At 48.8% G+C, this 14,914-nt stretch overlaps 2 protein-coding genes across 4 annotated transcripts; one reads left to right on the top strand and one right to left on the bottom strand.

Annotated features, from left to right (window-relative positions):
• Positions 1 to 2,103: 2,103 nt before the first annotated feature.
• ONS95_001336 (uncharacterized protein) lies at positions 2,104 to 4,743 on the bottom strand. The gene is made up of 4 exons (XM_058494532.1): positions 3,925 to 4,743; positions 3,719 to 3,869; positions 3,354 to 3,672; positions 2,104 to 3,305 (listed from the first exon to the last, which is right to left on the bottom strand). The coding sequence occupies exons 1-4, from the start codon at positions 4,049 to 4,051 to the stop codon at positions 2,250 to 2,252; spliced, it is 1,653 nt and encodes a 550-aa protein (XP_058364737.1). The 5' UTR covers positions 4,052 to 4,743; the 3' UTR covers positions 2,104 to 2,249.
• A 5,572-nt stretch (positions 4,744 to 10,315) lies between these two features.
• Positions 10,316 to 14,424, top strand: ONS95_001335 (uncharacterized protein). Of its 3 annotated transcripts, none has more exons than XM_058494529.1 (3): positions 10,316 to 10,950; positions 11,043 to 11,383; positions 11,428 to 14,424. In XM_058494529.1, exons 1-3 carry the CDS (start codon positions 10,657 to 10,659, stop codon positions 13,586 to 13,588), a joined length of 2,796 nt encoding a protein of 931 aa, XP_058364734.1. In that variant the 5' UTR covers positions 10,316 to 10,656; the 3' UTR covers positions 13,589 to 14,424. The 3 variants fall into 3 exon arrangements, with proteins under 3 accessions (XP_058364734.1, XP_058364735.1, XP_058364736.1); XM_058494530.1 differs by having other exon boundaries at positions 11,043 to 13,531; positions 13,579 to 14,424; XM_058494531.1 differs by having other exon boundaries at positions 10,316 to 11,383; positions 11,428 to 13,531; positions 13,579 to 14,424.
• Positions 14,425 to 14,914: the final 490 nt, after the last annotated feature.

Genomic DNA, 14,914 nt, shown 5'->3' with positions numbered 1-14,914 from the left:
AATATCCTGAGTCTTTGGATTTGTGAATTTTGAAAGCGGGCGTAATATTTGCTTCGCGTTGGTGTCGCCATCACCTCACCTCACCTACCCAACTTCGTCTGACTGGTCTGATCTGATCTGATCTTGATCTGATACGATATAGGTATGGTTTGACTTTGAGTCCAATAATCTACTCTTGGGCTTCTGTTGCTCTTCTATTCTACGGCGTGAAAAGGGTCTGTATGATCCAAGGAAAATATCGATACATACCAGTGTCTTTCCAGCCCTCATTCAAGCCATCACACCCAGCACTGACGGTGTAGCCTATCCTATTCGTCATTACCCTTCTCTTCCCTTTACGAGCGAAGAGCTAAAGAGAAGAAAAGAAAAGAAAAGGAAAGATAATTAATACAACCGAGACCCAGGATACAAGTTTAAGCTAGGTATTTTAATATTTTAGCTAAACTTAACCTTAAACCGCACCCACGAGACGAGACTCGACTCACAATCGCTCCTTTTAGCCTTTCTCGTTTCCACAGGTGACAGATTCGAAGTTACCTACCTACGGCAGTTTGTTTGTTTCTTGGCTGATTGATAAGATAAGGTAGATATAATCTGATGAAGAGATCTACCAAGCGCTTTCACTTCCTTCCCTTGCAATCGTGGCATGCATGACATAACATGATGTGGTCTAGCAAGCAGTTCTTCCTTCTCACCTCTCATCCTTCTTATCTCAGGATATATGAAGAAGTACTAGGCATCAAAATTGAGTGACATGATATGACATGACATGACATGACATTTTGCTTGTTTTTCTCCCGTCTCCACCCTCAGTTCTCGCTACTGTCATGGGGAGGGATTCGCAGCAGGCGCGGCATTTACTTTTCTGAGAGAGAAAAAAAGATAAAGAAAACAAACAAACAACACAGACACCATTGCACATTCCATTGACAACCCAGCTCAGCTTCACAAATATGTGCATGATCCGAATTCCTCTCGCTTCATCCATCTACTTGGCTTTCCAATCCCTTTGATATATATATTCCTAACTAGTAATTAAGTCAGTTGAGATTAAGTTAAAAGGTAAAAGTAAAGGAAAATAAGTGAAAAGTAAAAAAATGAAAAGTATGGTAAAATACAGTGCGGAGTAAGGTTAACTCTAAGTGTAAAAAAAGTACGCTAATCCCGCAGATACGGTGAGTGGTGTGAAGAAAGTATGATAAGGTATTATACTTTAAGGGAAGGGGAGGGGAGGGGATGGGAGGGGAGGGGAGGGGATGGGAGGGGAGGGGAGGGGAGTTGAGTTGGATTGATTGATTATTTCAGAAGAGGGGGGTGGGGGCCGCGGGGAGGTAGGTAGGTTAGATACAGTATGCGTGACTGTACCCTACCTACATTAATGGTCATGTGGGAATTGGGAATTGGGAACAGGAACAGGTACAGGAACAGGAACAGGAACAAGGATAAGAGAGGAGAGGGTATTTAGGAGGGAGGCAGGTGGTTAAGTTAAGTTGAGTTAAGTTGAGTTAAGTTGAGTTAAGTTGAGTTGAGTTGAGTTAAGTTGAGTTGAGTTGAGTTGAGTTGAGTTGATTGTTGCACGGGGTGGGAGCCTAGGAGGGGTACTTTGTATGGTTTGCGATGCGATGAAGTGGAGTGGAGTGGAGTGGAGTTGTGGAAGTGCGATGAAGTGAAGTGAAGTGAAGTGATAAAGTAGGAATTAAATATTTGGAAACGAACTTCGAAATATCTATTACTGTAAGGGGGTTGTTTTTTTGTGTCTATGTCTGTGTTTGGGTTCTTCGCTTAAGGGCTCGGGCTGGGGCTGGGGCTGGGCTGGGCTGGGGCTGGGCTGGGCTGGGTTCCTTGAGGTCAAAGGAAAGGGGAGAGATACCAAGCGAGCGAGCGCAGTCGAGAATGATAGATAAGGTACCTAGGTAGGGTCTTCAGTTGCAATGGAACTTGTAAGAGCCCCGGTGAATTTTGCCGATTAAACAACTTAAGGCAGGTGTGGCGTAGGTAGATGAGGAAGGAGGGTCCGAGGGTTTAGGAAGTGCGCGCGCGCGCAGGCGGAAAAGATTATATATTTCAGGGAGAGGGGGGTTGGAAATTGGAAAAGAGGCATTTCTCATTATTGCTCATCTATATTCATTTATATTTCATATCTTAATGCAGGTAAGCAAGTACTTCTACAACAGCATCAGTGCACAGCACTTTTCTCCATGCCCCTTCTCCCCAACCCCTTCCCCTCTCCTCTTCATCATCATCAAAACTCAAACCTTCTCAACCTGATGCACCGTCTCCCTCGCATTATCCTTCTCCATCGCAAACTTATCCGCCTCCGCCTGCTGCACATTCGCGTCCTCCTCTCCGAACCGCCCAATCTGATACCACTTGAGCGTGAACAGTCTATCCATACCCTCCAGACTCCTGCCCGCCGTCTCGGGGATGAAGAACCACGCCCAGATCCCACCGAGGATGGTGATGACAGTGAACAGCCAGAAGGTTCCCGCGGGGGTGAGGCCGCCCTCGCCGGTGGGGAGGAGCATGTTTGGCACGGCGCGGGAGTTTCCGTACTGGTTGACGAAGTGGAAACACATGACCATGGAGGAGGACACGGCTCGGATGCGCAAGGGGTAGATCTCAGCGTTGAGGAGATACTGCATGCTGTTCCAGCCCATGGCCCATCCGAAGCCGGAGATGTAGATCATGACGATGGCGGCGGTGGAGGCCTGCTTCTGGGACTTGGTGAACTTTTGGCCTTCTTCGAGTTCGGGGACGGCGGTCAGGTACGCGGCGATAAAGCACATGGATATGGCTTGTAGGGTGATGCCGATGCCGAGGGAGCGCTTGCGGCCGATGACGTCGACGAGGAAGAGGGCGCAGATGATGGCTGCGACGAATTTCACGACGCCGAAGATGGCGGTTGCGAAGAGCTTCTCGTTTTGGCCTTTTGTGCCGAGGAGGGCGAAGAACTCGGGTGCGTAGATGGTGATGCTCTGGGCGCCGGACCATTGGGAGAGGAGTTGGGAGAAGAGGCCAAGATAGATACGGTAGAGGTTGTTGGGCATGAGGAACATCTCCTTGAGGACGCCGATCCAGCCTTGGCCGAGGGTGGCTTCTTGCTCCTCGTGGAGCTGCTGTTGGATCTCGGCGATTTCTTTGATCACGTGGTCGTGGTCGACGGGGAGGTTGCGGACGCGGGCGAGGTTGGTGGTGGCCTCGTCGTCTTTGCCGATTTTGACGAGGTATCGGGGGGATTCGTAGTTGAAGAATGAGAGGATGATGATGATGCCGGCGAACATGACGTGGATTGTGGTTGGGACGACCTGGAGGATGTTAGATTTGATTCGGAGAGGAAGAAACGAAGGACTCACCCATTGGTTGCTAGTTCCCTCCTTGATGTGTAATTGGGAGCCCCATGATGCGAAGTATGCAAGCATGATACCGATGTAAACAGAGCCAGAGAAGGCGCAAGTGCAAAGACCACGAACGGACTTTGGTGCGATTTCAGAAAGGTAGACTGGGGCAACGACTGTTGTTTGACCGATACCCAGACCAGCGATGAAACGACCAGCATATACTTGTCCAAGACGTCCACCGTTGGTGAGGAAGATGACGATACCGAGAATCCAGAGAAGGCAGAGTTGACGAGTAGCCCAGAGACGTCCAATACGATCGCAGAGAACGAATGCCCTGATACTGTTAGATTTGAAAGTTATGTAGGAAGTGAGGAACTTACAAAGCGGCACCACCAACACTACCGATTTGAACCATAGCAGAGATGTTTCCCTTGACGTTTGCGAGTTGTACCTTGTCCATTGTATCGAGTCCGAGAAGTTTTTGGAAGTTTGATTTGGCGAGAGTACCAGAGATAAGACCTTCGTCAATACCTGGGAAGAGTTAGTTTGTTTACATCGCAGAGTGTTCAATTTACTATTGACATACCTCTGGCAGCTCCCATGATACCAAAAGAGACAACAGCGAACCATAGTCGCCAGTTCAGAACTTCCTTTGGATCATCTCCACGGTTAAGCTTGAAGATATTCTGTGGTTTTCCACCACCACCGGCCATGATAGCGGTTTGATGTGATTGAAGATATCGAAGAGAAGGGAAGGAGGAGTGTGCTTCGAAGAGCAAAGAAAGAGAGTGATGCTCGAGTAACTTTTGACTTGTCTTGTCCAACCTCAACCAGGGGGGGGGGGAACAGCTTCTACTTATATACCCCAACCGTGGAATTCGTCCCCATGGAGAAAGCCATGTGAACTAAAATACCAGCTCTGGAGCCCCCAGACCCAACCCATGCCCCTCGTCGAATAGATAGTTGGTAGTCTCACCCAAACGCACCGTATTGTAACGTTAACCAGGATGGGCATGGCCCTGGGCCCCTGGGAACGCATGTCCATCCATGTCTCAATTTTTCTTCGTGTGCTCCATCACACACAATCCTAGAGTCTAGCTTCTGGGCGCCAAGATAAATGACCAGTTTTGAGATTCCTGTGAGGTGTAAAAGCGCGTGGGATGGGATGGGATGGGATGGGATGGGATGGGAGGATGCTGCAAGTGCGGGGTGGGTGTGGGTGGCCACGAGAAAGATCCGCTTCCTCTGGCTTCCTCTGGGGCGTCAGGGCGTGTTTTGGTGTTCTCGGACCGACATGCAACTGCTGCAAGCCTGCAAGCCACCGCCCCGGCGCCGAGACTCTTGGTGAGCTTGCCCGGGGTTGGCCCGTGTCTGGGCGATGCTTTGTTGCGCCATGCCACCACGGTGGGAGGGGGGAGGGGGGAGGGGGGAGGGGGGAGGGGGAGAGTGGGAGATGGGAGTTTGTACTGTACGGAGTATGGATGCGCTGCTGAGGTGAGGTGAAGTGAGGTGAGGTTCGCCATGAGTCGGTACTTACATTAGGGGTGCACGCTACATACAGTATTAAATGAGGACCCAGGAGGGGAGGGGAGGGGAGGGGAGGGAAGTGGGATTTGCAGTGCAGTGCAGGTTGTGCATGGCCATGGCCAAGATACATTAGTGGTGATGATTGCAGTATCTGGGAGACCCAGACCCAGCATAGAGACAGACATCTCGTGTGTTACCAGTTGCCATACAGTAGAATGTGCTCTCTCGAAAGTGATGCGATACGACACGATGCGATGCATGGTTTTCCATCTGCGCTGTGAGGTCAGCGGTCATCCCTCCCTTCCCTTCCCTTCCCTTCCCTTCCCTTCCCCAACTTCCCCTTCCTGTCAACATGCGTTCGGCCACTCCGCCCCGCGAAATAATCCCTTCCTTCCCCAGAATCAGAATGAAATCAGACTCAAGAGTCAAAACGTGGAAGGATCGGCAGTGTCAAATCCCCAGACGAGGACAGAACAAGAAACAGGATACGATACGATACGATACAGTAGGATACGATAGGATGAGATCGTTAGGTTCGGAGTCAGCAAAACTGCCGACAATCAGAGCAGACATCAATAATACTTCGAAGTAAATGATGGGAAGTTCCTTGACAGCCACAGCCATAACTCCCATCACTCACATCCTTACCAACTGATTATTACCCCACCATGAGCATGCCTAACCCAATCATGGAACCTACCAAATGGAACCCATTATTACCGTCAAATACCGCCCCCTGCCCCCCCCCCCCCTCTCCCCACACCATACACTCCAAAACCACCCAATCACCACACTCACATATCCCAAAACACGGGTCCCGTCCCATACCAACCACACACACCGCCAACTACTGCCTCCAAGTCCTAGCGTCGGTCAACTTCCGTGAGCAACAGACTTTTTCTTTTTCAACAAGTTCGTGGAATTGCTTGGCGACAAGGACGGGACAAGAGTTGCTTGTGGAGCTTGACCCTGTCTTGGGCGCGCTTGGGGTTGTGGTTGGCTGCATGAAGAAGCATTCCCGGAGGTTTGCCGGGGGGATGGGCTGGCTGAGTGGGCTTGCTTGGGTGGAGGCTTGTGGATTTGTGGAATGGTGCGTGGAGGGGCTCCGCCGCTGTGGTATGGTATGGTATGGTTTTTACTTTTGAAGAGAAGGGAAGGAATTTTTTGGGTGAGTGGTGAGTGGTGAGTGCAGAGTTTGGAGATCGAAAGGTACCAATAAATCTCACCAGTTTGGTTTTGATGTTTTTGGGGTTGCTTTTCTTTGGAGTTTTTTTTCTTTCTTCTTCCTTCTTTCTGGAAATGAAATCGGAAATCGAAAATATATAATTGACAGGAGAGAAAGGTTCAAGGACAACATTGCATTGCATTGCATGCCTGGCAAATCCCATCCCATCCCATCGCTCTAGCACTCCTCCTGCTCGTACGAGTTTATTATTCAACCTGATGATCCATGTGGAGAAGAAAAGCCAGAAACGGCCGACAAAAACCACCACCCGATATCTCGGCCTTCATCCCGAGCGAGCCCCATGCCTCATGTGACCTTGAAAAAAAATACAGGAAAACACCCCGCCTGCCCACTCACTGCGCTGCCTATGTGACGGCATTCCATCCGTGCCCGCTTACGGCAACCTACCTACCTAGACTAAGGTAGGTAATTTACTTCATAGGTATCTTGCCAGGCAAGCGGCTAAGCTGGTATCCGTTTCGCGGAACTTCTGGTCTCCTGTTTTACCTACTTACCCTCTCTCCCCTCCCGTGATTGATTGATTGATTGATTCCTTCCTGTGCTGCCCTGTCCTATCCTGTCTTGTCTCCGAGCTATCCTGCGGCCAGCTTCACGACTACCTTTTTCAGAGTAATTTACGTATGATTGGATCTCACAATGCAAGCCACAAACCCCCTTCCCCCTCAACTTCACACTACTGTAATAATGTATGTAATGTAATACAGTACGTCCCCCCTGCATCTCAAACGCCACCTCCTCCCTCTTCCCTGACACCATAATTCCTTCTAGAAACCTTCTAGAAACCTTCTAGAAGTTCCATGCATTAGTTAGTCAGACTAGTCTTCTTTCCTAGTCTCTTACCTAGCCTAGCCTAGTTTCGCTAGTTAGTTTACCTCCCGCTTGACGTTCGACAGACTTTCACATTCATCCGGATCTTTATCGTTCGGTCGTTGATTTATGTGCGAGAGAGAGAGAGAGAGATAGACTTCATGCGGGAAGGTAGATAGATTACTAGTAACTTGCTGGAACTTACTTACTTGCGAAGTTAACTCAAACAAGAACATGCACAGCTACGCTACGGGGGAGTATCTGGGGAATGGTGGAGGCTGGTCTGAGTTGACCTGACCCGAACTGGTGAGCTGAGCTGGGTTTATGATGTGATGTGACTTGACTTGAGTTTACTGGACCGAGGACTAATAGTCGGTTCCCCTTTTAACCTTCGGGGACTCAGGTAGACGAGTGCCCGCAGCTTCACAGAGGGGAACCGACTATTACCCCATGTTTCTGATTCCGAATAATGACATCTACCTAGGGACGCGGGGATATGTATGGGGATAGGTCTGGGGCGGGATGTACTCCATCCTCGTTAAATTTACCTACCGGTATCGACCCTTGTACTCCGTCCTGTAGCTGCCGTAGTATCGTACCATCGTAGTATTATAGCGCCTTGTATGCATGTATGTAAGTCCACGGAGCGGCTCCGTCCCGTTGTGAATAAGTTCCTCTGGCTTGCTTCTAGAACGCCCTTACGCCCAAGTCGAGACTGATCAAGGGGAAAGGAGAGGAGAGGAGAGGGTTAGGAAGCTAGGAAGCTAGGAAGCTGGGATAAGTATGCATACGAAACTGAGGGGAGCGGGAGCGCGATGTTTGAGAGATATGGTGAGATTTAGTATACTTGTATGGATGTGTGGTGAAAGGAGGAGATTCACTTTCTTGGATCGGATCGGATCGGATCGGATCGGATCGGACTGGGGAAGACACTTACTTACTTGTCAGGGATATGGAGTGATACTTACTGTAGTTTTGTGTTTTGTTATGATCAAACTATGGTCGTTGACAGCGCCGCAGAGTTGTAGTCTGGCTAGGTATCAGAAAAAGATGCTGAAACCGGGTTAATCAGGAGCATAGTTGGTTTGTTTGAATTGGTAGGTTTGACAAAACGAGATCTGACTTGTTTGTTTGAGGTTCTTGGATGGATTGGATAAATGACTGCTTCGGTCAATAGCCGATAGGAGTCTTAAGAGAGGTATTAGCTCTCCAAGGTATTTGTGGCATTCCATCAAGTAAAGTATTCTAGGTGACTAGATAAGAGGATGTTATTGAGGACAACTGGATGGTATAAAGTCCATGAATCTGCCTGCGTAGTCCGGCTGGCTTCAGCATCACGTTCTGGTTAGAATGAATCAGTCCCAGAGTTGCATAGATCTTGTCTTTCTCTTCTCTTGGGCCTCTGGCGCTCTTACTTCGTATCATTCATGCCAGGACGTGAAAGCAAGCGCCTCAACACTCTAGAGGGCTTGAAAGTACAATATATACCGACACATCTAGGAATGAATGTATGACTAGATGCAAAAGACAATTAAGTAACGGCTTTATACCTCCTGTGATTAGGCTGTGTGTGACGAGGTACTATCGCGCGAACTTAATGGACAACGACCTGGGAAGGAAGGGAGGGAGGGATGGAGTTACAGCTATATACTCTCGATTTTGAATCTCTGCTCAAGAGGCCAAATACGTTTTGGCCTCTGCAAGAAGTTGACATCGTGCTCTTACAATCTCCCATGATTCGCCGGCTGAAACGCCTCGCGGTTGAAAGATGCTGCATAATAGCCCGCCCAATTACTCTGTCGACTATGTTGAGAGAAATAGGTGCATCAACAGAGCCTGGTGCTGTCGATGAGCTACAAGAAAAGTACTACCTGTTCCGACTGGAATCGCCGTTGAGTAGGTATTTCTGGGCAGAATATATATATATATATATATATATAAGCGATGCAAATTGTCGCCGAACACAATGTTCAAGTCGTGGAGAATATGATTAAAGACACTCTTGATCTTTGATAGCTGCTCCGCCGAGAGGAATGATCCACAATGTGAAGAGTTTTTTGATAAAAAACTGAAGATGAGGTGTTCTGGGCGGATTTGATATTAGAGTTGCTGAAATTGCCGTGGGTGGTCAATGTCGGGGGAAAGAACTCCTAGATCAAGAAATAAAGGCATGTAAGCTCGTAAAGCTTCTCTCGTGCACTTCCATAGCACCCCCTTGTAATGTGGCGGAGATTGGTAGGGTATATGCAAGATGAGCTGACTACGGCGGCTCACTATCAACGCTTTGATAGCCCAGTCCAATTTTAGATTTGTTTAGTTAGACTGGACATTGCTGCCTCATGCTTGTAGTGGTTTGATGCTTGTGTTGTGAGTCTCTTGGGTCGCGTTTTGTCCGTCGAACTACGTTGTCTGACCTTTACAACGTTTTTAAAGTCAAGAAGTGGCTAGTAGAGATGCATAGCATCATTTTTGTGACGGAAGCGTGCGACTAGAATCCGACAATGCCGGTGATTCTGATGTAGAAGTCTTCTATTCAGACGGCAATGATGGCGAGGAGGGCTTTGGCCGCTGCGATTTCTTGGAAGATCTGAGACTTTGAGAGAGGTCAGACACAAGATAAAAGTTTGTAAGTGGCTGGCTGTCATTGCCCCTGAGATCCCAACCATACTGTCACAGCCATAGACTGACTGAAAATCTGCCATGTTCACATGGAAGCGTCGAGCAGTCTACCATGGCCAAGGTTCAGAGCCTTAACGTGGCGTGAATCTCAAAAAATAAGCATATCATTGGATGAACAAGACAGAACACATGCTTGAAAGCAGCCGAAAAGGCATGTTGGTGAGTTTTTATTCATTAGCCTAGTATCCTTGTTGAGAAGAGGTGTGATGATAAAAGTAGAGAACGAACTTCAAAGAAGAGTCGAAAACGGAACACATATGACAATGAATGACGCTCTGCAACCTCCCCGACGGACTGACAAATTCTTCTTATACAGTTATCAAGCAGGTAGACTGTACATAAGACTTGTTGTGTGTCAAAAATAGATTACTTTCATTCAATCCATGTTTACATACCACGGTATCAAGTCTGTGGGCTGTGACACGGCGAAAGCTTTGTTGACAGACACAAAGAAGTGGAGGAAGGTGAGTAGAGCTTGGCTTGATCATCTACTGAAGCCATAGGATGCACATAGTACTGAAATAAATATTGTCAATTGGCTTTGAGAACTTCCTGATGTTTTCGCTTGTCGGAGGGGAGGGGAGGGAGGGGAGACGTTGGAATAGAGGTCCAGACCTCTCTGCTTGGCAGCTCCTGACTCGTGACTCCTGATTCGTTGGCTCCTTCTCTTGTCTGTCTGCCATGGAAAGAAGGTGCGGCTCGCTGACCTCCTTTCCTCTCCTCTCATCGCCGTCTGCTTTGCTTTCACCTTGTTACTCGCAATAGAAACTTACGTCTTCATGCTTTAATATTGAGACGAGACTATTATACCAACCCCCGCAACTCCAGGCTTCGGCTTCGTCCCGGTCACTGCCCCACGCCGCCCGCCGTCCCCGTCCAAGAAGTAGCGCTAAGATAACCAATCCAGTCTCCCCACGCCATTGGCCTGCACTGGAACCCCAGAAACAAACAGTTCTCCACCCTGCGCTGCGCGGCACTGCTGCACTGCTGCACTGCACCTCCATCCTCCAGCTTCAGCTTCAGATCTGCTGCTGCCTCAGCCAGTCTCGTCTCCGTACAATGCCTGGCATTCCTCCCGTGTACTCCAGACGCAGAGGTACAACGCCCATCAACCATCCCCAGCTAGATGATGTGTGGCATCGCTCATTGTACGTCCTTGGTCTACAAGAAATGAATGCGCCTGTGTCTGTGGCATCCGCTTCAAAGAGCTCGACAACCTCTACTTCTACCAACATGGCTTCACCGATAGCCTGCCCGACGCCAGAAGCTGCCCAAACAGAACAAGTCGTCCTCAAGAAGAAGCTCAACTTTAATGATCTGCCGCTGGAAACAAAGAAGGAGATATTCAAACATGTCAGTATACTCTTGCCAACACCTGCGGGGCATCAGGCTGAGCATCGATATCCTCGTTCTATTTCGACGTTCTGCTAACATATCATCCCCAGGTATCCTCCCCCGACCTCATTGTCCTCTCTTTAGTATCAAAACAGTTCCGCGACCTAGCCGCAGAGAGAATATATCGAAGTTTCCACATTCTGTTTCCAGACGATGATGACCCCTCCAACGATTACCCGTTCGATAGCCTCGCCGGGGGCTTGGAGACATTTGTTACCAGCGACTACAATTATGGCCAATACTTGAAAGAGCTGATAATGGAGACACAGAGCGGTGGGATCAAAGGAGAGATGGCATATCGGGCTTATTTGAATGAACTGAGCTGTGGCAAGTTCATGAATACCCTCCTGCTCCTGACATTGCGGCAGGCCAAGTCTCTGGAGAGATTTCAGTCAGTAAACTCGTTATTGGGAAGATATGTGCTAACATCCACAGATGGGATATTCGCGTGGAATTAAGTCGTCCAGTGTGGAAGGAATTACGGAAAATTGAGGCCCTCAAGCATCTCCATATCAGGATGCAGTCGGGTCCCACAACCTACCAACCTCTCCCGCCTCTGCCAAACTCTATCCTACCTCCAGCTCCAGGAGAGGTTGACTCAACTGTGCCAGGATCCATACTTCATCCCTTACCCCCGATACTGCCAGTGCCAGCAGGTAGTCCGAACTCCTTCCCTTTTGGCAACCAGATTGCGAAAATCTACCTACAACCACCTGGCGGAAAGGCTGCGGTCAAGGCTCCCCCAACACTTCGCGGATTTAAAGACCTGAAGACCTTGACAATATTGGATATGGACTCTTTGGATTATTTGGATGAGCTGAAAGAATGCATCCGCGACAGTTCTTCAACGTTGAGCTCTTTGAAACTGTCTTTCTCCGATTCTCTCGTCAGTAGGTCTCGCAAACCACAGCCGGATCCACCATCTGACGATGACTCGGACCAAGAAGATGAGTTTGGTCAACTCATCCCTCCGCCTGGCCTACCCCCACCTAACCCGCCATTAGGACCGCACCCAGATCCATTTGGACCCTCCAAGACTCTCAAGGCGCAAGAAGAGAAGAAGAACCAAGAAGCAGCACTTGCAAAGATTCTTGGTTGTGAAGGTCCTCTGCCGAAACCCAAACCACACCAGTTACCCGCCCTTCCCCGAGAGGTCGAGAAGCCCAAGCCTGAAGAAGATCCAAAGAGACGGTTCATCCGAAATTTGGCACCTGTTGCAGCCAGACTAATGGGACAGGTCAAGCCAGGAGGTGATGTCTCGGTGGAAGGAAAAGAAGTTCTTGCGATGATCGAGAAGGCGGCGCAGATGTACCTTGAGGCAACTGAAACAGAAAAGAAGCCAGAGAAGGCACCTGCAAGTGTTGAAAGCAGTACAGCGAAGGCAACCCCCGCCTCATCAAGCGCAAGCACCGATGGAACTGAGGACGCAGCTGTCATGACTAATGCTGTTGCTGATGAGCCGGGACTTTTCGATAACCCTTTGAAGAAGAAGGAAAAAGAGAGCTCCGATGTCTCGAATCCCGAAGATATCAATATCGAAGAGCCAGAAGTCAATGAATTGACAGTGGAGTCGGAGTTACCTACAACTGAAGTGGTTCAGGATGACGCAGTGATCGCTGAAGCTCCAGTCATTGCAACAAGCAAAGACGTGGTCGACGATGCTGCTCAAGAAGCAGCACGAAAAGCCAAGTATGCAGCATTTCAGGCAGAAATGGCCGAAAAGATTGATCACGAAGGACAAGAGCTTCTGCAGGTGATAGACGAGCATGCTGAATTGGTGTCTTCTGTCGCGGCAGTGGAACAGGAAGGCGACTTGTGGGCGAAGAAAGTTGAGGAGTTCACTAATCAGCTACAGTCCGGAGATAACATCACGGAGGCGGACAGACAAATGATTGCCCACGCTAAAGCTGCTATCAAAACTGTCTCTGATAGGGTTGTCCAGCTGTCTGCCGGTATGTCTTATGTCACTGAGCATATCAGTGAGCTGAAGGAGCTCTCTCGTGTTGGTTTGGATTTCCGATCTGCGATGAGCGAATATGTTCGCAGTACACGTGGCATCACCCTGGACGCACTTTCGATATACATGATTCCCACCAAAGCTTCGGTTCTGACTCGAGGCGTGGACATCAATGCATTACAAAGCATCGCTCTTCTCAATGTCGGCACACAGTCTCCTATCTGGAATATGTTGGCAAGAGAGAACAAGCTGTCTCCTTTACCCCTGCACAAAATCCATACAGATAACGTCACTCTTCCATTGCTTTTGTGTCTCTCGCAGCTGGAAAAGGTGACGGAACTTGTCATGATGGAGCGGCTATCGAAGGAGCGCGTTGAGGGCAATGCATTGAAATCAACGGTTACCATCGAGCAGATCCGGAAGATGGTACTCAAGAAGCATGCACCAACTCTCAAGATCTTGGTCGTTCGGAACGATACCATCGGCATGGATTGGGGGTTCAATATCAAGACTGCCATGCTTCTTTGTGACCGTGCGAAGAACTTGGAAGAATTGGGTTGCAGCTTTGGCGTTCGCACCATGGTAAGAATTCTCATCACTTTTTTACTGACACTGCTAATTCTCAACAGCACACCCTGATGCAATACATGTCTGGGCTAACATCTCTACGTGTCTTGCATATCATATCCTTCCATAATCCCGAGGACAACTGCAACTGGGTAATGCGTGAATGCCGCAAGTTTGCCGTCGACATCGTCTGCCACAACCCCTCCATGAAGCTCGAATATCTCGCCCTCGATCAATCAGTCGACCGCCTGGTCCGTCGCAAGCCAATGCTCAAACCAAAAGTTGACAAGAAGGGTAAAGGCAAAGAGGCGAACTGGACAAGTGCAAAGGCTCTCGCGGAGCTGGTCATGGGAAGTGTGGCTGTTGCCACGTCTGGTGGATGGAACGAGGATAGCAAGTACGATTTCCCAGATAGTTCGGATGATGAAGATGGCATTGTGAAGACGGGCTTGCGTGTTGAGACGATTGATGGGATTCGCTTCTCTGATGTCCTAGACGTCCGGATATTCGAGCGAGATATTCTGACTGGGAAGCTGTGATTCGTTGGCTGCCTTCCAGATGGTTTGGGGTGGGAGGATCCGTCCATGATGACTGAGATGGCTGAAAGTGGTCGGCGAGATTGGGACGGCGCTTCTTCCTTCCTTGATGACTTTCGTTGAAATGGCGCGCATGGAATGGAGGTTATGAGATACGGGGCATACTTATGACTTTCTGATACCTATTTGGCTTGTCTTTATTTTTTTTTTATTTCTCCGATAGGGGAGGGGAGGTATCTAGCGAGCGGCATGGCGGCGTTAATGAAATTCTTTTCTGCTTCTGGTCTTGCCAGGCATTGTTCATCGTGTTGTTGTATGTCGTATTAACGTCCGAGTTCAGACTCTCTTTTTTTTTTTTTTTTTTTCTTTTTTGTGGATAGTGGCTAAGTGGCTGCTGCTGGCTTACCGAAAAATCTGTACAGTACCTCCCTATCATCCCAGTTTTTTTTGTGTTGAATGAATTATCCTCTCTTTCCTTTCCAGAGCATGGTTTCTCTGGTGCAGGTCAGAGTGTCCCAATTTTTGATCTATTTTGTTTTATCTCTCATGAGTCTAGTGTAACAGTACCTACCTATGATTCACCTGACTTTAATGTGGACTGTAAACAATTTCATTGCCACGGGGTTCGTCAAGGGAATAATGGAAATACAGGGCAGTGAAGTCAGTCAGCCACTCGGAAACAAGCATAATTGGCAATTGGCAAGCCATCAAAAAGACCCGAAGTGGCACTTCAAGCTTCGGCTAGCCTACAATTCGTTCCGGGAATGTTCCACAGAAAAAGGGTGTACCTTCCTAGTTCGGGTAAGGGTGGATTGACGCCATTCTGGGTCCGCCATTGCGAAGACTAGACCCTTACGAGGCA

This window comes from Cadophora gregata (assembly GCF_030347475.1).
Source record: "Cadophora gregata isolate MNR1 chromosome Unknown scaffold_1, whole genome shotgun sequence".
NCBI classification, from domain to species: Eukaryota; Fungi; Ascomycota; class Leotiomycetes; order Helotiales; family Ploettnerulaceae; genus Cadophora; species Cadophora gregata.
Note: the sequence above shows the minus strand (reverse complement) of the source record. Positions and strands in the feature narration are given on the sequence as shown.

What these genes read in the sequence shown, in the direction of transcription:
- ONS95_001335 (XM_058494529.1), top strand. Translation starts at nt 10,657, where the DNA reads ATGCCTGGCATTCCTCCCGTGTACTCCAGACGCAGAGGTACAACGCCC. An exon ending in AGAAGGAGATATTCAAACAT is followed by an intron (nt 10,951 to 11,042) that starts GTCAGTATACTC and finishes TATCATCCCCAG; the next exon opens with GTATCCTCCCCCGACCTCAT. An exon ending in AAGTCTCTGGAGAGATTTCA is followed by an intron (nt 11,384 to 11,427) that starts GTCAGTAAACTC and finishes TAACATCCACAG; the next exon opens with ATGGGATATTCGCGTGGAAT.
- ONS95_001336 (XM_058494532.1), bottom strand. Translation starts at nt 4,051, where the DNA reads ATGGCCGGTGGTGGTGGAAAACCACAGAATATCTTCAAGCTTAACCGT. An exon ending in TATCATGGGAGCTGCCAGAG is followed by an intron (nt 3,870 to 3,924) that starts GTATGTCAATAG and finishes AACTCTTCCCAG; the next exon opens with GTATTGACGAAGGTCTTATC. An exon ending in AGGGAACTAGCAACCAATGG is followed by an intron (nt 3,306 to 3,353) that starts GTGAGTCCTTCG and finishes AACATCCTCCAG; the next exon opens with GTCGTCCCAACCACAATCCA.